Source organism: Bufo bufo, chromosome 10, assembly GCF_905171765.1.
Source record: "Bufo bufo chromosome 10, aBufBuf1.1, whole genome shotgun sequence".
Taxonomy (NCBI): Eukaryota; Metazoa; Chordata; class Amphibia; order Anura; family Bufonidae; genus Bufo; species Bufo bufo.
This window is the reverse complement of record NC_053398.1, coordinates 3,691,572-3,715,074: the sequence shown is the minus strand read 5'-3', so window position 1 is coordinate 3,715,074 and position 23,503 is coordinate 3,691,572. Positions and strand designations below refer to the sequence as shown.

General features: G+C 47.6%; 1 protein-coding gene across 6 annotated transcripts in view; it reads right to left on the bottom strand.

Moving 5' to 3' along the window:
* The window catches only part of TEAD1 (TEA domain transcription factor 1), a 150,325-nt gene that overhangs the window by 7,164 nt on the left and 119,658 nt on the right, over positions 1-23,503 (bottom strand). For all 6 annotated transcript variants that reach the window (XM_040409510.1, XM_040409511.1, XM_040409506.1 and 3 more), the window contains 5 exons: positions 23,058-23,104; positions 21,302-21,363; positions 20,333-20,457; positions 12,224-12,397; positions 2,697-2,837 (listed from right to left, as the gene is read on the bottom strand). In XM_040409510.1, the coding sequence (XP_040265444.1) occupies positions 2,697-2,837; positions 12,224-12,397; positions 20,333-20,457; positions 21,302-21,363; positions 23,058-23,104 (549 nt within the window). The remainder of the gene's footprint in view (positions 1-2,696; positions 2,838-12,223; positions 12,398-20,332; positions 20,458-21,301; positions 21,364-23,057; positions 23,105-23,503) is intronic.

The following is a 23,503-nucleotide window of genomic DNA, read 5'->3' as shown; positions in this document are numbered from 1 at the left end:
CATTATCTGTACTCAGTTATCACTGTGTTATCTGTGGTGTTACATGGGACTGCAGGTGACATCTACTACATTATCTGTACTCAGAGGATTATCACTGTTATCTGTGGTGTTACATGGGACTGCAGGTGACATCTACTACATTATCTGTACTCAGTTATCACTGTGTTATCTGTGGTGTTACATGGGACTGCAGGTGACATCTACTACATTATCTGTACTCAGTTATCACTGTGTTATCTGTGGTGTTACATGGGACTGCAGGTGACATCTACTACATTATCTGAACTCAGTTATCACTGTGTTATCTGTGGTGTTACATGGGACTGCAGGTGACATCTACTACATTATCTGTACTCAGAGGATTATCACTGTTATCTGTGGTGTTACATGGGACTGCAGGTGACATCTACTACATTATCTGTACTCAGTTATCACTGCGTTATCTGTGGTGTTACATGGGACTGCAGGTGACATCTACTACATTATCTGTACTCAGAGGTGTGTCCATAGGATACTAGGCTTGCCCCAATTATCTCGCACGGTGACGACTGTACAATGGCTGCTGTATTGTTCATTCCACCTCCCAAAAACACAAGAAATAAAAGTGCTCGGTATAAAACTGTATGTACTTCAGAATGGCACCAATGAAAACCACCATTGGTCCCACGAGAGACAAACCCTCACAGATCGGGAAACTGAAAAGGTTCTTGGTCTCTGAATGCACAGAAAAAATGATAAAAAATAAGCTTATTGTGTAAAAGGAGGAGAAAAACAAAACAAAAACATATAAATTTGGGATTGGTGTAATGATACAAAGGATACACTTGCCATAAAAACTTATTATGCAGAACAGTGAACACTATAAAAACAAAATCCAAAAACTGCTGTGGTATTTTCCACTCTCCCCCCCCCCTCCCCCATCCCCAAAAAATAAAACAAAAAATCCAAACATCAAAACATGTAGTCGTGTAATTGAATAAAATGTAGAGAGGGGGGGGGGGGAGGTTTAAACAAAACCCACCACATTCTTAAAGGGGTTGTCCGGTTTCCCACATTGAGGAGTCTGCACATGAACTCCCCCCAGACATGTGCGTTTCATTTTGCATGCCACCGATTTAACCGCTGAGGAAGGGTCCACATATGGACCGAAACCTCCGGCATAGTATATTCAGTGGACGTTTATTTTGCTTTGGTTGCATCCTTCACATTCTGAGTACTGAGAGAGTCTGTATCAATATCAAATCAGTGGGGGTCCGATCCCCGCCACCCCCGAAAATCAGCTGCTTGAAGAGACGCTCCTGCATGTTTACAGCAGTGGGTAATGTCGGTGGAGAGAAGGCGGCACTCGTATAGGCGCTGCAGTCTCTTTAACCCATTAAGGACAGGGGGATTTTCAACTGTGGAGTTTTTTTTGCGTTTTTTGCTCCCTGCTGTCCCAGAGCCATAACCTTTTTACTCTTTCTGCTCACACAGCCCACGAGGGCTTGTTTTTTTTAAACTTTCTTATGGCAAAATTTTATACTGGATACCATGTAGTGGGAAGCTGGAAAATAAAATTATAAATTGGGTAAAATTGGGAAAAACAATTTTGCCAGGTTTATGGGTTTCATTTTTATGATCTGGGTCAGTGATTACAGAAATACCACATTTGAATTGTTTATTTTTTTGGGTGTTTTTACTTAAAAAAAAAAATTTAAATGTTGACATTAATTTGATCATTTTTTTTGGGGGGGGGGGGGGGGGGGGGGTGAAAAAGAAGTGAATCTGCCCTTTTGATTTTTTTTTTTACAGCGTTCATCATATGGAATAAATATTTTGATGCTTTAATATAGAAAAATGGTCAAGTGAATGTCCCCATAGGCTTTAACTGGTAAAATAAATAAATGGAGCATGTGAATGAGGCCTTAGGGGCATTAAACAAGCATGTCCTATAGAAGAATCGGCCTTACAGCCTATGAGAGCTGTGCCATGTTCCTGCCCCGCCACCTGCCGTCCTCCATAGTAACTACCGCTGTAGAGGCCTCGGAGGATACCACAAGGGGGTAGGAGCCATTAGGGCCCCAGGAGTGCACCGCTGAGCACAGCATCTGAGGGGTCATATGTCTGATTGGCGTTATTGCCGATCACAGACATTAGCCCCAGGTGTCTACTGTTAAAAATGATCAGAAAACCCAGTGACTATGACTCCCACATCTGCCATACATGTAGGGCAGATGTCCTGAAGGGGTTAAACAGCTGATCGACAGGGATGCCAGGAGTCGGACCCTTGCCGTTCAGATATTGATGACCTTTCCTGATAATAGGTCATCAATATAGGAAAGTGGACTAGGCCTTTAATGGGTTATGGTTAAGCCTAGGGTTCGAATCCTACCAAGGACACCATCTGCATGGAGCTTGTATGTTCTCCCCGTGTTTCCGTGGGTTTCCTCAGGGTTCTCCAGTTTCCTCCCAGACTCCAAAGACAGACTGATAGGGAACATAGATTGTGAGCTCCCGGGGACAGGGAGTGACACTGTCTGTACAGCTATGAGCGAGTATCATAAAGGACCCGATAGTAATATGCCATAGGAGATAACCGCTTGGTGTAAGATGTGAGACGCCTCTTAGTAACAAGCCATATACTGTAGCAGAAAGAGGCTCTAACGATCCTGTGACGGAGCCTTAGGCCTCGTTCGCACTCGCACACCGCGACTTACCTCCACTTTCTCCACCACTTGTTTACCAAAGGAGCAGACTTTAGTGGAACAGGTGATGGTCATGTTTTCTGAGCTTTCGTACTGACTTGTTACCCCATAAAATGCCCCGGCGTCATCCTGAATATTGCAGTTTAGGTCGGCCTGTGGAGGAATGAAAAGTCCAGATTGTATCACAGACAATATTGTCAGATCTCGGCAGAACGTCATTACCAACATACACACCACACAGACATCGTACGGCGCAAGTCTTTCTATGCTGCCATTAGAAACTAGAACCCACAAGAGCAGTAACTAATAGCAGACCACTGGTTCCAGGTTATATTCGGACATGTCTATTGAAAAAACTTATGCAACTTTGTCCATGTTACGAAAAACTACCAGGACAATGTCCCGTGCGTCGTCCGTCTGTCAATAAATCACTTTCTGCAGAGAAGAAAATAAACATGGCGGCAACATAATGTGTGTAAATCATGGATGAGCGCTGTGCACTGTACGTCCAGCAGGGGGCACTGCAGGGCTTTTCTAGAAAGCCGGCGTATACTGTAGTGAAGACCCTGTGCAGCCCGTTATATACTGGACATATTATAGCGATTTTATCCGCCATCCGCTTTACCTTTCCTTGTACGGCCCTGCTGGGATTACCGCATGAGACGTTCCACTTACACGGATACGTTGTAAACCCAGCAGCAGCAGCACAAATCTCCACTGTGACTGACTGGACACAACTGTAACAAATCCTCAGCTATGAGAAGTATTGGGTCTATACAAAGTGACAGTATTTGGAAGTAAGTGCCATAGGTTATAATGTTAATGTTCGCGTATTCTGCTGTGTAGGGATCTTGCTGCTCCATTTAGTAAATGATACAAAGGAGGGGAGACGGAAGGTCTTGCGGAGCTCACACCGGCTCATCTAACCAGACACAAAGCCTGTATTACGCTGGGCGATACTCGCTATAGAGCCTTCATCTTGCAGGGTAATGCTGCCGCCGATTGCAGGTCGTGCTGTCTAATAGCGAACCACTAGAAGGCACGTGAATGAGCGATTGCATGGCGATCGCTCCCCCTCATGCTGTGGAGGAGATCCCTGCATGTAATAGCAGCGGTCTCCTCCACTAGTGAGCAAGCGACAACCCTCCTGACAACCACTTGCTGATCTGCCTGCGTAATACAGGCTGCACTGTAATAGAACATCCTTTGTAGATCACTGGCTCCCGACCAGAAAGGAATGACGTGCAACAGCGCCGCCCTCGTTGCTCCGACGGGCTCACAGAATGTGGGCACCTAGGAAGATGGGAGTCGAGCGCACACATCTCAGGCGAGATGGTTTTATAGCCTGTCCCCCAAATCTGTGCCCGTAAAGCAAACTGCTTCAAGATATGGCAGGAAGAAGGGAATTCGGGACGCCACAGCTGACCAGAGAAAAACTAATGACAGCGGCTACTTCTTCCCTTCAAGAGACATCTGTCATCCTTTACCAAACACAAAGGCTAAAACGCGTGGCGGGTAAGTAGTTTGTGGGATTGTGCACGCTGTGTGGAGAAGCGGGGAGTGTATAAATGCGAGGCACAGGGCGGCACGTCTCACCTATGGCCCAATTACTCCTCGCGGTGATTACCGGGTAATTGCAGGGAAGCACATCCCCACTTCTTTTGATACCAAGACACTTTACGCAGGGACCGGCGATGGCCAATTTATACAGAGAGAAATGGAACACCATTTAAAATGTGTCAGATTCTTCCATGCTTAAGACATATTGATTGATGGGGCTGCCCATGGCGCTAGGAGAACACACATCTGGTCACCTGTAGAGCGTCGCCGAGCGGGAAAGCATCGGGTGATAATGACTGTTCTGACAGAGGAGCCGGACATGACAGGCCCCACAGAACCTCTCCTCCGCAGTTCTACTTCTCTGCTCTCCTCACATTTAAAGGGCCAGAGGCTTTTAAGACAGATTCATTTGGTCACAGCTGACAAAGCTTAAAGGGACTGTCCATTCCTTTAGTATTGATGACTCCTCCTCAGTATAGTCCATCTGTAACCGATTGGCAGGGGCCCGGCGCCGTATCCATGGGCATACTGGGGACTTAATGTGGCCCTGGAAAAAAAATAAAAAGTGGCCCCAATGTTGTAGGCAGGTCCAAACTGACAGATATTGGGACAACACAAGTAGGCGGGGCCTGCAGTATTTAGTGCCGCTGCAACACAGCATTCAACTGCATCATGGTCCTGAGGATGGCGATACAGTTGAGGTCAGGTGCAGAAGTACCTGATGTTACTAGCTTTAATTAATACTTACAGCATCAGATCATTATGTACCTGGCAGGTGGCCATAAGTAGGCCTCGGGTGGCCCCCTGGAAAATTTCCATGTAGGGTCTATGACCAGACACCCCCCAAACCTGATATTAACGACCTTAGGGGTAGGTTGACAAATCCTGGAAAATCTCTTTAATGAAAATCTCTTGGCTGACATCACATCAGTATGTGCTTCCTCAGGAGTAATGCAAAAACAAGAAGTTGCTCTTGGCAAAATAAATAAATATATATATATATATATATATATATATATATATATATATACTGATCAAATGCTGCAGTGTGAACAAGCCCTTATACGGAGCAGTAGGGAACAAGTGGATACAGATCGCCGCCTAGTGGTGGAAACATGGAACTGAGAGATGAAATAATTTCTTGTCACTTGGGTGGCGAGATTGTAACAAGCTGCACGTCTAATGTAAAATCACAGGGCCGAGTAATAAAGTGTAAATATCATTTTATATATGGCACATTTAGGGTAACTGTGGTGCTAATTCAGAACATCGGCTGTAATAGGCTTTTATTATTATTTTTCCCAGATAATAAACATGCAAATAATGTAACTGGTCAGATGGAAATGGCGTCAATTCATACAAAAGTGAAGAGATGAAATTATGGAACAATAAGTGTGTCCCATACAAGGAGCAGCGTGGCGGCAGGATCCACATGTGGGTGACTGCCAACTGCACCCGGACTTAAACGATGGCAACACAGCAATGGGGATCCTGCGCACCCGCCTGTCCTCCCCATCAGGAAAGAGTAGGGCTACTTTCTCACTGGCGTTCAGAGATCCAGCAGGCTGTTTCTCTGGATCCGGCGCTGCATGAATGCCCCGCGCCCCCCCCCCCCCCTCCCCGTTAACTATAATGGGAATCGGCAGAGATCCAGTTGCAACCCAGAAAATATGCCAAGAACTGGCCGGACAAATACCGCTGCCGGATCTCTGAACGCTAGTGTGAAGCTGGCCACAATTCATGTATAGGAAAGGGCAGGCAGTTTGTAGGACTTTCACGCTCTAGGCTCCCGCGGTAGTCTGCCATCTGCCTCAGGACCTCCCCTTACTCCGCACCAACAATCACCAAGATCATCTGGAGATCTGAGTAGCGGCTATGGCGGGAGCGCCCGTGTGCTCATCAGTGTTCTTGTCTGCGTTTGGGTCACCCATGAAGCTCCCGCTGCACCAGACTCCGCTGCACCAGACTCCGCTGCACCAGACTCCGCTGCACCAGACTCCGCTGCACCAGACTCCGCTGCACCATCGTTTCGGGAATAGTAAATTCGAGAGCGACTTATAAATGTATTTGAAACACTCAAAATCAATCCTAGCGGAATATGGAGTGCGGGGAGAGTGGTTTTCCATGTCATGACTGGCTGGTTGAAGATGTCCTCTGCACCTACAGCCTTGTTTTCCCATGGACTGTGTCCTCCATTGGTCTTGCTTTGCCCTGCCACGTCACTGTATGAAAAACCCACACGAAAACTCAAGTGCCATAGAGATGAAAATGAATAAATCAAACCTATATTTTATCAGCATCTTAAGTTTTCGTGTGGGCTTTTTTCAGGTTGGGCTACTTTCATTCTAGCGGCACGGACCTCCGGCCTGTCAGATCCGTCCTGCCACTAGTGACCGTGTACCTCCGGACTGCCGCTCCATCCCTATTGACTATAATGGGGCGGTGTGGAGTTCCGGCGGAGGCATGGCAGCGCACGGCGAGAGGCTGCCGGAATAAATGTCGGACAGGTCGTAGATTTATTCCGGCAGCCTCTCGCCATGTGCTGTCTCCACCGGAACTCCACACCGCCGCCATTATAGTCAATGAGGACGGAGCGGCAGTCCGGGGGGGCACACGTTCACTAGCGGCAGGACGGATCCGACAGGCTGTTCACCCGACGGAGCAGTCTGCCGGAGGTCCGTGCCGCTAGTGTGAAGGTAGCCTTACCCTTATCGTGAATGCCAGAATATCCACATTGATGTCCAAGTAGAAGTTAATCTAGAAATGGAGGACTGGTGCTCCTGGTGGCAGCGCGTGCGCAGGCCTGTTCCGTTAGGCTGGCAGAAGGATCATCGCTTTGGATTATGTTATTTAACCTGCACAACTCCGTAACAGAACTGCTGACAGACTCCTTTTAAGTTTTGCTGACTGAGCTATTGGAAGAGATTACATCATTATTGGAGGGACATCCAGTATCTCAAAAATTAGAGCCAATTTGGCAAAACCACTCAATCATTTTTGGATTTCCCATCCCAAAATACCTTGAAGAGTACCAGAGTTGCGCTGACACTGGACTGGCAGCAGAGGCCTTCTTCTTGCTCTTGGACAAACCCTTTAATTGAAGTGACTGGACTAAAATCCGACCTGAGCTCTGCACTTTACTGAGGCGGTTTTGAAGTGATGAGCACTTGCTCTGCCCGCTCCCATCTAGAACAATGATGCACCTGAGGCGGAGGGCTGCCTGGCACCAGGCGCCTTGTACAATAAGGTCATTTTTGGTTTTCCATATGTATACCCATCACAGGATGCTCCCATTCCCTCCAAGCACGCCGCTGTTGAATGCAATCAATGGAAGCGGCTCCTTGTCTAAATTCTCTTTCATAAATAAGCCCTACTACATTAAAAGAATCTCGAAGGCTCGCTCTGATTACAAGAGGCCGCGCTCTCACAGGCTGCCCCCGTTTGCAATGCAAATTCCTGCAAAACAAAGACATGTAGCTCCATCTGATAACGAACCCTGCACCACAGTTTTCCCATCAGGTGCTGACCCCAAAATCTATTACCAAGGGGGGCAGCTGCATTGTCCTCTTATGCAGTGGTTAACTCTTCCCTGCGCTCAGCGTCCTCCGTTTCATACACTACAGCATAATACATAGATCTTCTCGGTTATCACACTGAACGTGGCTATGAAGCAAAATCTCCACAGGAGGACAGTGAACAACAAAGCAGTCCCTGCATGTGAGTACCAACCAATTGCTGAGGGTTCTGCACAATGTTTTACAGTTCCGTACAAAATCCTATTTATGCAGCTGAAGTAGTTGAGAAGTGTTTGCTCGGCTGTCAGTAGCAGAGATTTTCCTGGGACCGGTCAACGAGCGGCCATGTTGTAAGCGCAGCATGCAATCCACGGCTTAATGACAACAGGGGCCTTCAGCCCTATATATACAGTGGGGGAAATAATTATTTGACCCCTCACTGATTTTGTAAGTTTGTCCAATGACAAAGAAATGAAAAGTCTCAGAACAGTATCATTTCAATGGTAGGTTTATTGTAACAGTGGCAGATAGCACATCAAAAGGAAAATCGAAAAAATAACTTTAAATAAAAGATAGCAACTGATTTGCATTTCATTGAGTGAAATAAGTATTTGAACCCCTACCAACCATTAAGAGTTCTGGCTCCCACAGAGTGGTTAGACACTTCTACTCAATTAGTCACCCTCATTAAGGACACCTGTCTTAACTAGTCACCTGTATAAAAGACACCTGTCCACAGAATCAATCAATCAAGCAGACTCCAAACTCTCCAACATGGGAAAGACCAAAGAGCTGTCCAAGGATGTCAGAGACAAAATTGTAGACCTGCACAAGGCTGGAATGGGCTACAAAACCATTAGCAAGAAGCTGGGAGAGAAGGTGACAACTGTTGGTGCGATTGTTCGAAAATGGAAGGAGCACAAAATGACCATCAATCGACCTCGCTCTGGGGCTCCACGCAAGATCTCACCTCGTGGGGTGTCAATGGTTCTGAGAAAGGTGAAAAAGCATCCTAGAACTACACGGGAGGAGTTAGTTAATGACCTCAAATTAGCAGGGACCACAGTCACCAAGAAAACCATTGGAAACACATTACACCGCAATGGATTAAAATCCTGCAGGGCTCGCAAGGTCCCCCTGCTCAGGAAGGCACATGTGCAGGCCCGTCTGAAGTTTGCCAATGAACACCTGAATGATTCAGAGAGTGACTGGGAGAAGGTGCTGTGGTCTGATGAGACCAAAATAGAGCTCTTTGGCATTAACTCAACTCGCTGTGTTTGGAGGAAGAAAAATGCTGCCTATGACCCCCAAAACACCGTCCCCACCGTCAAGCATGGGGGTGGAAACATTTTGCTTTGGGGGTGTTTTTCTGCTAAGGGCACAGGACAACTTATTCGCATAAACGGGAAAATGGACGGAGCCATGTATCGTGAAATCCTGAGCGACAACCTCCTTCCCTCTGCCAGGAAACTGAAAATGGGTCGTGGATGGGTGTTCCAGCACGACAATGACCCAAAACATACAGCAAAGGCAACAAAGGAGTGGCTCAAGAAGAAGCACATTAAGGTCATGGAGTGGCCTAGTCAGTCTCCGGACCTTAATCCAATCGAAAACCTATGGAGGGAGCTCAAGCTCAGAGTTGCACAGAGACAGCCTCGAAACCTTAGGGATTTAGAGATGATCTGCAAAGAGGAGTGGACCAACATTCCTCCTAAAATGTGCGCAAACTTGGTCATCAATTACAAGAAACGTTTGACCTCTGTGCTTGCAAACAAGGGTTTTTCCACCAAGTATTAAGTCTTTTTTTGTTAGAGGGTTCAAATACTTATTTCACTCAATGAAATGCAAATCAGTTGCTATCTTTTATTTAAAGTTATTTTTTCGATTTTCCTTTTGATGTGCTATCTGCCACTGTTACAATAACCCTACCATTGAAATGATACTGTTCTGAGACTTTTCATTTCTTTGTCATTGGACAAACTTACAAAATCAGTGAGGGGTCAAATAATTATTTCCCCCACTGTATATATATATAGGGCACTGCGCACCTAGGAGTTCATATTATAGGGAAGATGGCGTACCCGTCTAGGCACAAATCACGGGAGGCCTGTGATGAGGAGACGGGGTTGGCGTCCCGTTCAGGAGGGGATCACATGTTGTGAAAGGCCAATAAGAAACCAGCAGATTTGGCACTTTTTTTATTTATTTTTTTAAACATGGGCAGATTTACTATTGAAAATATGGAAGGTACAGGGTTCCAAGCTTTCTTGTCTGAAAGGGAGAGCGACTTCTTGTAAAAAGGTTGTGGCCTAACTGCATATTCGAACATTTTTGGAATAAGACTAAGCCAACCCATAGGAGGCGTAAACTTTGACTAGAGTCGAGAAACGCGATTTTGAGCCACTGTTTTCCTTCTTCACTCCCTGCCCGACCTCTGACTTTGTGTTCTCGCTTTAGGGTTGCATACGACGTAGAGGGAAGCTGGAAAAATCTCCAATTGGGGTGGAATTAAAAAAATAAAAAGTTTTAGTGCGTTTTGTTTTTATGCCACATTTATATCGTTTTTCTAGTGTTTTAATACTGGAAAAAGTAGTAAAACAAATAAATAACTTTGGAACAATTTTTATTCTTTGCATCGCTTTTTATAGTTAAGCCTACGGAGCTGTGCGAGAGCTCACTTTTTGAGCAGCGATCTGTAGCTTTTATTGATACCTTTTTGGAGTATGTATGGCTTTTTATTCAATTTTTGGGAGGTGAATCAGCCATTTTATTTCTTCTTTCGTTACGGCTTTCACTGTATGGGATTCATACGTTTATATTTTAATAGTTTGGGCATTTTAGGACGCAACAGTGGAAATGATCTTTATTTTTTATTTTCATTATGAGGCAAATCTGAATTTATACATATTTATAAGCTTTTTAAGGTAATTGAACATGCACTAGTCTGATTGCTCCTCCCATAGACTGCGATGGATGACCATTGCAGCCTATGGGGGATCCATAGGCACATGGCTGTGGCAGGGATCGGAGCCTCTAGCCAATGTCCAGCTCCCCTGATCTCAGTGTGGGGGAGCTGTCGGGGCTCCGGAAGGGCAGCGTTCCCAGAGAAAAGCCTCTCTCAGCGTTCTCTCTGATCACAGACATCAGCTCCGAGGCGCTCGCCATCTTTAAAGGTCTGCCTTGCACCATATTTAGGCTGTCGAGTCTGTTTACACCGTCTTACTTTAAGACAGTATTCGTTATCGCCACTCTGACCTCTACTATGGTTCTGAAACGTAAGATACATTTTGGGGGCATGCACAGAATTCTGGTGTAAATCCAGCGTGGAATTTACTAGATACCATATTTATAAAGGTTCGTGCACCTGAATCGTAAAGGTGTCTGCTGTCAAGACCTGGCGTCATATTCATGCACAGCACAAAGTTCAGCAGTATTAGTAAATCCACCGCTGGGGACATTTTTTACCACGTGCAACAAAATTTGAAAGAAATTGCAGCGCGACCCATGAATAGTCCAGAGACATCTGCAGTCTGACCGAAGCCTGAAATGAAATCAGTTGGAGTGGCCGATACTAGGGGGAGGGGGGTATGACCTTAAAGGGGTTATCCCATCTTAGACAATGGGGGCATATCGCTAGGATATGCCCCCATTGTCTGATAGGTGCAGGTCCCACCTCTGAGACCCGGACCTACAAGGAGAACGGAGCGGAGAAAGTTGAGGGCACACTGCGCGTGCGCAGCCGCCCTCCATTCATTTCTATGGAGCCGCCGAAAATAGCCGAGCCGGCTGGCTCGGCTATTTCCGTCAGCCTCATAGAAATGAATGGGAGCAGTGGCCGCGCATGCGCTCCCATTCACTTCAATGGGAGAGGCGGGAAGCTGCACCTGGTGGTGGACAGACTCTGGGAAACCTGGGGTCCTCCAGCCACAACGCTCCCGGCTCCGTTCAGACAATGGGGGCATATCCTAGCGATATGCCCCCATTGTCTAAGATGGGATAACCCCTTTAAGTATTGGTTGTATTTACCTAGGATTACCATCAACGTGGGATCAGCGAGTCCAACCACTGAGACCCTTACTGATCCGCTAGACACGACACACAGACAAGGCTATTACAATTGGAGTTGCAGTGTTCCATCCCCCTTCGTTCTCGTGATGAGTGCGGTCTAACCTCTGAGGGGGTCTATGTTCGTTTCCTGTTATTTTGGATGTGGATCTCACATATTACACAGGTGGGCGACGTATAGCATAGGCAGCATATTTTCCTTCACTGAGCATAGTGGGTCCTGTGCTCAGGATCGGTGGGGGTCCCAGCAGTTAGACCCCAACCAATATCCTAGTGAATGCCATCAATGTTATAGGTCAAGATCACAAAGGAGCAAAACTGAAAGTGCTGAATACGGAGCGATACACGAGCATCTCTGGAGAAAATACATGCTTTATACACACACATCAGTCAACTCACCCAGAATTTCACTAAGAAAAATGCGTTTTGCGGCCCTTTTCCGAAGAGTTCCTTTAAGCCCCCTTTCTTCTCTGGAAATTTGTCATAAATTTGGCGGATGTCTACGGGTTCAAGCAGAGGGTCGCTGTACGAGTGATTGGCTTGTCCAATGTGCACAAAGAGGTGTTTGTTGTACTGCAAGAGATGAGAGGATTTGTCAGAAGCCAGAACACTTCAGTGGTATTTAGTGGAGACGACGTTCCCTCCATCCAAACACAAGCTGCAAAGTAATATCAAAACACTTTACACTAAGAGCATCGCATGGCACAAGGACACATTGGGGAGCACACGGCATCACGCAGCAGATGGCCGAATCACCCTGCTTTCCCAGGAACGGATAGGGGCTGGGAGAGATTGCTCTGTAATAACGCACAGCTTCTCGCAGGCGCTGAGGGACGTTAACGCCACACTAATAAAACACCAAGTCCAGTACATGGAGATCCGTCCTGAAACGGTGCCCTGTGGACAATTCCCAGGAATCCAGTACAAACCCTTGTCGTTTATGGATTAGCTGCAGCGTGGAGCCGTGTTAGACGCCTGACTGAAGCCCTAAACGAGCCATTTGCACAGCTCCTCCTCCATCTGCTGCCCCCGTTATATAGTAAAAATCAATTGGACTCGCTTAATATGCTCTTCAGCAAGGAAATCCACGGATCCTCTGTGCACACGAAACCTGAAAACCGCAGCAGCATAAGACGCGGTGCGAGAAGAGTGCAAGGAGCAGGCTTCAGTAACGCATGCTCCCTTCATTCCAGATTACACCTAAAAGCTTAGGTTCTCGTTGATCTCAGACTTTTAGAGCGGTCCGGACTGTTTTCTATACAGAGCCCTGTCCGCAGCCACCAATGGGGGGGCTCACAGATGTGGGGTCAGTCTGCAGCCAACCCACAATCAGAGACCCATTCGTTTCAATGGGAACACAGAAGATTCATACTGCGCACCTTACGTCTGTGCCGCAGCCCCTCTTCTCGCGGCGCCAAGAACACGCATTTGTAAAATAGCGCAGGACCTGCAGAAGGGGAAACGCGGGCGGCACACGGCCGGAATCTGTGCTTTGCAGTTATATTGTTACAAGACTGAGCAGAGAAACACAATTAACAAGTACCGCCCTCCAGGAGGGTATTTTAGGCTGACATACTCCGGGCTCATTGTTTTATACAGTTTTCTATTACAGTCAGATAATCCGGAAGAGTCCGTTTACCCGGCACCGATCGGCGACCAGTGATCACAGGCGGAGCCCAAGTCACCTCCATGTGCAGAGCGCCCCAAGACGGTGGCACAATAGTGAACAGTCTGCAGAAGTGCTCAATAGTATCCAGAGAATACTCACTGGGGCTCCGTACTGTGAGGAGCACTAATACTCACTGGGGCTCCGTACTGTGACGAGCTCTAATACTCACTGGGGCTCCATACTGTGACAAGCTAATACTCACTGGGGCTCCTCACTGAGATGAGCTCTAATACTCACTGGGGCTCCGTACTGTGATGAGCACTAATACTCACTGGGGCTCCGTACTGTGATGAGCACTAATACTCACTGAGGCTCCGTACTGTGAGGAGCTCTAATACTCACTGGGGCTCCGTACTGTGACGAGCTCTAATACTCACTGAGGCTCCGTACTGTGACGAGCACTAATACTCACTGAGGCTCCTTACTGTGACGAGCACTAATACTCACTGAGGCTCCGTACTGTGACGAGCACTAATACTAACTGGGGCTCCGTACTGTGACGAGCACTAATACTCACTGAGGCTCCTTACTGTGATGAGCACTAATACTCAGTGAGGCTCCGTACTGTGACAAGCTAATACTCACTGAGGCACCGTACTGTGACGAGCACTAATACTAACTGGGGCTCCGTACTGTGACGAGCACTAATACTCACTGAGGCTCCTTACTGTGATGAGCACTAATACTCACTGAGGCTCCTTACTGTGACAAGCTAATACTCACTGAGGCACCGTACTGTGAGGAGCTCTAATACTCAGTGAGGCTCCTTACTGTGACGAGCACTAATACTCACAGGCTCCTTACTGTGACGAGCACTAATACTCACTGAGGCTCCTTACTGTGAGGAGCTCTATTACTCACTGAGGCTCCTTACTGTGAGGAGCACTAATACTCACTGAGGCTCCGTACTGTGAGGAGCACTAATACTCACTGAGGCTTCGTACTGTGATGAGCTCTAATACTCACTGAGGCTCCGTACTGTGAGGAGCTCTAATACTCACTGAGGCTCCGTACTGTGAGGCGCTCTAATACTTACTGAGGCTCCGTACTGTGAGGAGCTCTAATACTCACTGAGGCTCCTTACTGTGATGAGCTCTAATACTCACTGAGGCTCCTTACTGTGATGAGCTCTAATACTCACTGAGGCTCCGTACTGTGACGAGCTCTAATACTCACTGAGGCTCCGTACTGTGAGGAGCTCTAATACTCACTGAGGCTCCGTACTGTGACAAGCTCTAATACTCAGTAAAGGCTCCATACTGTGAGGAGCTCTAATACTCACTGAGGCTCCTTACTGTGACGAGCTCTAATACTCACTGAGGCTCCTTACTATGACGAGCTCTAATACTCACTGAGGCTCCTTACTGTGACGAACACTAATACTCACTGAGGCTCCTTACTATGACAAGCTCTAATACTCACTGAGGCTCCGTACTGTGACGAGCTCTAATACTCACTGAGGCTCCGTACTGTGAGGAGCTCTAATACTAACTGGGGCTCCGTACTGTGACGAGCACTAATACTCACTGAGGCTCCTTACTGTGATGAGCACTAATACTCACTGAGGCTCCTTACTGTGACAAGCTAATACTCACTGAGGCACCGTACTGTGAGGAGCTCTAATACTCAGTGAGGCTCCTTACTGTGACGAGCACTAATACTCACAGGCTCCTTACTGTGACGAGCACTAATACTCACTGAGGCTCCTTACTGTGAGGAGCTCTATTACTCACTGAGGCTCCTTACTGTGAGGAGCACTAATACTCACTGAGGCTCCGTACTGTGAGGAGCACTAATACTCACTGAGGCTTCGTACTGTGATGAGCTCTAATACTCACTGAGGCTCCGTACTGTGAGGAGCTCTAATACTCACTGAGGCTCCGTACTGTGAGGCGCTCTAATACTTACTGAGGCTCCGTACTGTGAGGAGCTCTAATACTCACTGAGGCTCCTTACTGTGATGAGCTCTAATACTCACTGAGGCTCCTTACTGTGATGAGCTCTAATACTCACTGAGGCTCCGTACTGTGACGAGCTCTAATACTCACTGAGGCTCCGTACTGTGAGGAGCTCTAATACTCACTGAGGCTCCGTACTGTGACAAGCTCTAATACTCAGTAAAGGCTCCATACTGTGAGGAGCTCTAATACTCACTGAGGCTCCTTACTGTGACGAGCTCTAATACTCACTGAGGCTCCTTACTATGACGAGCTCTAATACTCACTGAGGCTCCTTACTGTGACGAACACTAATACTCACTGAGGCTCCTTACTATGACAAGCTCTAATACTCACTGAGGCTCCGTACTGTGACGAGCTCTAATACTCACTGAGGCTCCGTACTGTGAGGAGCTCTAATACTCACTGAGGCTCCGTACTGTGACAAGCTCTAATACTCAGTAAAGGCTCCATACTGTGAGGAGCTCTAATACTCACTGAGGCTCCTTACTGTGACGAGCTCTAATACTCACTGAGGCTCCTTACTATGACGAGCTCTAATACTCACTGAGGCTCCTTACTGTGACGAACACTAATACTCACTGAGGCTCCTTACTATGACAAGCTCTAATACTCACTGAGGCTCCGTACTGTGACGAGCTCTAATACTCACTGAGGCTCCTTACTATGACAAGCTCTAATACTCACTGAGGCTCCGTACTGTGACGAGCTCTAATACTCACTGAGGCTCCTTACTGTGATGAGCTCTAATACTCACTGAGGCTCCATACTGTGAGGAGCTCTAATACTCACTGAGGCTCCTTACTATGACAAGCTCTAATACTCACTGAGGCTCCTTACTGTGACGAGCTCTAATACTCACTGAGGCTCCTTACTGTGACGAGCTCTAATACTCACTGAGGCTCCTTACTGTGATGAGCTCTAATACTCACTGAGGCTCCATACTGTGAGGAGCTCTAATACTCACTGAGGCTCCTTACTATGACAAGCTCTAATACTCACTGAGGCTCCTTACTATGACAAGCTCTAATACTCACTGAGGCTCCTTACTGTGACGAGCTCTAATACTCACTGAGGCTCCTTACTATGACGAGCTCTAATACTCACTGAGGCTCCTTACTGTGACGAGCACTAATACTCACTGAGGCTCCTTACTATGACAAGCTCTAATACTCACTGAGGCTCCGTACTGTGACGAGCTCTAATACTCACTGAGGCTCCTTACTGTGATGAGCTCTAATACTCACTGAGGCTCCTTAGACGCACATGTACTTTTGGGGTTTACCCAAGTACGAGGAGTATTGGGGGTGACGGCACAGCTGATGGCTATAACTACCAGCGAGCGCTGCTGGATGACAGGGAAAGGTGTGAAAGTTGATGGTGACAGCCGGCTTAACTAGTGCTCAATGTCAGTCAGCAGCTGCACAGGACAGTAAGACAATATGTTTACTACAGAAGGAAAGACACTCACCCCTCACGACCAATACAGGTAGGTACGTGTCATGTAATGATACATGTATGCAAGGTTCCAATGTCTTGGCTAGGGCAGGGTGACCAGCTTGCTGACTGGTTCCAGTACTGGTTTTCACACCAGCCTGGACATTGTAACATACAGATACATATTTATATACTTTATACAGAAGTAAATCTACATCATATTAAAAGGGTTTTTCCAAGGGTAGAACATTGAGGAGCTCTCCCGAGGAGAGGTCATGGGTGTCCGATTGGTGGAGGTCCACCCTCTGAGCCGCTTGAAGAGGCTGCGACCCCCTCCGGTGAGTGATGCGCCATTCATTGTATAGTGGTTGTGCTTGGTACTGCAGCCCAGACCCATTCACATAAATGGACACGAGCTGCACCTAGGTCATGTGACCGATGAACATGATGTCACTGTCCTACAATGTGACGTGCCCTCCCCAAACAGCTTGGAGTCAGACCCCCACCGTCCAGCTATTGATGACCTATCCCGACGATAGGTCGTCAGTATTCTACCCCTTTAACTCTCACAAAGACTGAAGGAATCAGACGAGCGCTCTGCCCACTGCGGCACCAAGGCATTCGATAAATATGAGACACAACAGATCTGTGACCCTGCCCGACAAGGCGAGTAAAGGAATATCAGATGTCCCGGCCTTGCATGTGACTAATCCCACCTCTCTCAAAATAGCTGCGCATGAGTCCAGGCCATTTAAAATAGTTGTTATAAAAAGGCAGCCTTGTCCTACTATGGCCCTATGGGGGTCTGCAGCCCCCGTCTGAAGCAGCACCGACGGCTCACTTTACATGATGGCCGAGGACCAAGATTACTGTGCAGAGGAACGCAGCAGAAGGTGGCACCTATAGGGTTAAACTTAAATCCTGCACATCGTCTGATTGTGGAAATAACACCGCTACCTGCGCTGGACGTGAAATAGCAAACAGCGATTCATGCCATGCTAAGCCCAGCGTTCTATAAAGCTCGTCAAGGAGCCTAACAGGGCACGGCGCCCGCTCAAACCTCCAAGGTCACCCAGAGCTACGAGACCAGGAGGCAAGCACGCCAGTGTGTGTGAGGCCGGGAGCAGGGCGACAGAAGGATTGGGCATGCTGCATTTCAACATGCCTGCTCAATTGTTCCCGCAGGAGATTAGGGGCTGCCAAAGGGGGTCTGGCAGCAGCTCGTTCCCGTTCACGTTCGGCCGATCGCTAATTAATAAAAACCCTCGTAACCAGCGCGGGAGCGACTTCAGTTTAGGCTTAAAAACCTTAAACCATGGGTGGAGGCTTAGTTTTTGCTGAATGAATATATAAATGGGGTAATTAATAAAAGAAATAATACTAACAAATGAAGAAGCAGAATCTGAAGGCGACTGCCCGTAAGGTTGCTTCAAGGTTTAAGGGGGAGAACGGAAAGAAGGAAAGGCCTTCTGGGCCAATCACTGGCTGTGGCGGGGCACCGCCAAGACCAGCAACTGACTGACTGGGCCGTCCCTGCATCAGGACAGGAGAGCGTCAGGGATGCAGCAGAGGTGAGGAATGCTTCTTTTTCATTTTTAACCTCGTGACCCTCCGCTATCTGGAGGACTCTCCACAAGTGACAGCAGGATCAGCATTTTACAGTTGCCTAGATCAGTGGACGGGCTGTATACTGCACCTAAACCTCTGGAGGTCAGGTGGTAGTAACCTGTAATACTTTTTTAAACTTTCTTGTATTCTACCACCATTTTCAAGATCACCGCTTGTTGTCAGAGGCTGCAAATCTGTGCCGATGTCATACCTCACACAGGGTTTTCTACAATTCTATGTAGTCTACCCGTTGTAGCTCTGGCGCATGGACAGAGCTGGTTACATCCACTTCAATGGAGGCAGTGTAGCAGTGACCAGTACCGTCTTCTACAAGGAAACAGCTGGTCCCCAGGAGAAGGACTCCCACCGATATGGATGACTTATCCTAAGGATAGGCCATCAATATAGAAATCTCAGAGAACCCCTTCAAGCTTTATTTACATTTGACTGGAAAACCCCTTTAAGGGAGAATACATGCTGATGCTGTAAATATGGTGCACTGTCTGTAACTACCGCATTAAGGGGTTGCCCCTTCTTCACCCCCAGCCCTTCTGAGTGGAGCATTTCAGGCTTCTTCATATCTGGTGACGTACCGGGCTCTCAGCATGTTAGGCAGAGGTTTCCGCCTAGCAGTGAGGCCGGCGACCTCAGCAGCACTAATGGGCGGTCTTTAGCGTTGCCCTAGCCTAGCGCAGCGCCAAAGAGCTCCCATTAGTACTAGTGATGTCACCGGGAACACTGCTAGGTGGAAGCCCCCGCCTAGCAGTGTAAAAGGGGAGCATCGGAGAATGAAATGCTCCACTGATAGGGGCTGGAGGGGTGAAGAACGAGTCATGTCCAGGTTCAGCTCTAAAACCCGGACAACCCCTTTAAAACTTGTATAACGGAGATAAAGAGGTAAGAATAAAAGGAGGCTGACCAGGAAGAGTCACCCAATTTCTCGGCTGCTCCATGTCTTTATTTCAGCACGCCGACTGTAAGAAGTTTTTGAAAAGCACAAAAAGAAAATGCGATGACAAGAAGAGACGTGTCAGCAGATGATGGACAGGCCTCTGAGGAATGCTCCGGGAATGAGATATTCTATATGCCATCTACACTAGCATACCTAAAGACAGCTCTTCCATCATGCTGCAGCTGCCGGCCGGGCCTGCCAAAAAGACAGGTGCCTGCACACAGCTTTCCCCACGCAGGAATCCGGCGCCTCAGACAAGAAGAATGAGTCAATCAGGCGGCATGACCCCACCTAACAGGACAGGGGCATGGAGGAGGCGCCATGTGCAAATGGACTGACATTAGACAAAGCCCTTACCAGAATGACCATCATAGAAAAGTCGACAAAATGACTCCGTTTTCTGTCACTTTATTCGTTATTCATTAAAGGCGTTTTCTGCTTTCCCCATATTGATGGACTGTCGGCGGGGTCTGAGAACGAAGCGCTCCGGCAAGCACGGCCTTCTCTTCCTTCTGTACATGCTCGCCATCAGAATGCAGTTCCATGCAATGTAATTAGAGATCCTCTCGTCCCATTCACTTGAATGGGACGAAGTGTAACTACAAGTGCTGCTTTCTAGTCAAGTGAATGGGACGGCGATGCTGTAGTGCTCCTACTGCTGACCGCTGCAAGGTCGGGCTCTAGCAGGAGCGCTGCGTTCTCGTCATACAGCTGATCAGTGGGGGGTGCTAGGAGTCGGATCCCCCCCCCCCCCGATCAGCTATTGGTGACCTATCCTGAGGATGGGTTATCAATATGGGAAAAGCGGAAAATCCCTTTAATTCATTGCATTTAACCCCAAGAGCACACTTGCGGAGCTCCGTCAGGACATGGCGTTTACTTACTGCATCCGGGTCCCGCTGCTGCTCTAGAAATGCTGAAAATTCCACCAGTCGAAGCTTTGTTGTGCCGATGGACCGCCCTTGCCATGCAGGGACTGATGAGGCAGGGGGAGCGGTGGGTTCAAACCCTGGAAGAGTGAATACATATGCTGGTTATCAGCAAAAAAAGAGCGGCAAGTGTTCAAAGAAAAACCTGGGACCCTTTACAAAGAGCACAACAACCACCAAACATCTCTATCAGTCTCTGAACTGCTTGCAGAGGGGACAAGTGGAAGGGAATGTAAATGCTGGGTCAGACTACACCGCTCGTTTGTAGTCTGTTACCATGGAGACATAGATCTGGGACACAAGAGAAATGTTTTATTTCAATAAAGCAAATGGATGTCATGAGCCCCACACTTCGGATCATCGCTCTCCACTTTCAGGCAGATGAAACAAAAAATATTTCAGTAGTTGAGAAGAGCTGAAAAGAGCATACATTTATTTTATATTGTAGTGGTTGTTTGAAGCTTCTGTGGCCTGCTCACACGGCAGTATTACACAGCATTCATATGGCTCCATACTGTCACTCCACAAATCTCGGCTCATCAGTGACGACCGGTCAGCGACCATCCAGATGCGTTCTAAGACGTCCTCCCCGAGCCCCCCTCTAAGGTCTGCAGTAATCCACGTCCAGTGGTTGCGGGGAGGAGAGCGTACCAGGCATCTCTCTCCCTTCGGCATTAGGTTTTACCCTAGCGGCTTAATTACATTTTCTTGGATGAACACCTGCGCTCCTCGTCCCCGGAGGAAACCAGGAGGAATTTAAGCTTTTCTTGAAATGACTACACTCCGAGGAAAATATTTCATCAAGAATTCTCTATGGTATGAGACATGTATACAGTCAGCAGGATTAAAAATAATGTCGTGTATATGAATCAGCAGAGAATCGGCCACTGCTCCAGCTGACAGTGAGGTGCTGTGGGGGGTTACCTGTAAGAGGCGCTGTGACTGCTGGCTGGATGGGATACGTTTGCTGGACAAATGGCTTAATGCTGAAACAGAAGCAGAAATTAGACCGATGTTAATATCAGTTCAGACATTTCTTATCAGGACATTTATTAGAGCTCGGTGTCAGTTTTCTGGTGTAGAAAAGTTGTAAATGTCACAAAACATTTAACTTTTTATCAACTTGATACGATCAACTTCCACAATTTTCCTCTATACCGGTCAGCAGAAAATGCAATCTGAAAGAAGCACGTTATGGAGCAGGAAATGCTGAGCAGATTGTTATATAGTTTTGTCGGAAAAGATTCAGTAAAACCAATAATTTATACATTTATCTCTCTGCTTTTTCTTCTATCTCCTGTGCCCATCATTGGTACAAGAGGGAGTGGTCATCAGTGATTGATGGTATTGTGTGTAGAAGAGATAGCTGTCAGTCACCGGTAACCCCTCCTCCTGTACTGATAACTCCTCCTCCTGTACTGATAGCTGTCACCGGTGACCCCTCCTCCTGTACTGATAACTCCTCTTCCTGTACTGATAGCTGTCACTGATAACTCCTCCTCCTGTACTGATAACTCCTCCTCCTGTACTGATAACTCCTCTTCCTGTACTGATAGCTGTCACCAGTGACCCCTCCTCCTGTACTGATAGCTGTCAGTCCCCGGTAACCCCTCCCCTCCTGTACCGATAGCTGTCAGTCTCTGGTAACCCCTCCCCTCCTGTACCGATAGCTGTCAGTCTCTGGTAACCCCTCCCCTCCTGTACCGATAGCTGTCAGTCCCCGGTAACCCCTCCCTCCTGTACCGATAGCTGTCAATCCCCGGTAACCCCTCCCCTCCTGTACCGATAGCTGCCAGTCCCCGGTAACCCCTCCCCTCCTGTACTGATAGCTGTCAGTCCCCGGTAACCCCTCCCCTCCTGTACTGATAGCTGTCAGTCCCCGGTAACCCCTCCCTCCTGTACCGATAGCTGTCAGTCCCCGGTAACCCCTCCCTCCTGTACCGATAGCGGTCAGTCCCCGGTAACCCCTCCCTCCTGTACTGATAGCTGTCAGTCCCCGGTAACCCCTCCCCTCCTGTATTGATAGCCGTCAGTCCCCGGTAACCCCTCCCTCCTGTACCGATAGCGGTCAGTCCCCGGTAACCCCTCCCTCCTGTACTGATAGCTGTCAGTTCCCGGTAACCCCTCCCTCCTGTACTGATAGCTGTCAGTTCCCAGTAACCCCTCCCTCCTGTACCGATAGCTGTTCACAGGAAGCAGAAAAAGCAAAGATATAAATGTATAAATGACAGACGTACAGAATGTCAGATTGTATTGCGTTTTGTGGTGACAGGTCCTCTAAGATTTCTGCTTGCCCTCAATCAACACCTTCATAGTTCACTACTGAGCGGCTAAAGATTAAAATAAATTTTATAAAAGTGCAAGGCTTGACAGAGTGCCAGCTGCACCAGAGCGTGCACACGCGTGTCCATCACATGTCCACTGGTAGTAAACAAGGCAGGTTCCCTTTGAATAACTGCAAGCAGAGATCTTGAAACAAGAATGGATACAGAAATGATACTGGTAATTTGTATAACTTTTCATTCTAAACATTTGCTGAACCCCTTAGCTAGTGAATCCTGGGTGAAATCCGAATCCTTCAGATACATGAAAAGAGACTGCGATGCTTATTATAAAGCTCGGAGCACCACATATATATCGGGATGATCATTCTCTACGTGCACGGATGTCACGGACTTACTCTTGTGAAGAGCCCGGCTGCCCCGTCTGAAGCATTCCTGGCCAGTACTGTCAATGGAAAGAAAAGGACGTCATAAGAAAGGTCAAGCCGTCTTTACACACGTAATGCATCATCGTAAGACCTAATGGCTTACACCTCGTTATTGCATCTAATATGAAGGGTGGCAAATAGAGATCAAAAATCTGCAGCCACTGTGTGCATACAGCTCCTGTGCAAAGCTATGGGTCTCAGAGGGGTGCAGATCACAAGCAGACCCAGCTCCTTCATCCCCCATCAGAAGAGAGCTGAAGGAATGACCAGTTACTGCGGGGGTGTTTGTAGGCTGTTACCATGGAGACGCATAGGTCTGCATGGGAGCTGCGGCATCAAAGTGATTTGCTAGAAGTCACCAGGACGGGGCTGTTTTCAGTAAAAACTAGTGCATGTCAAACATTGGTCTTATCTGC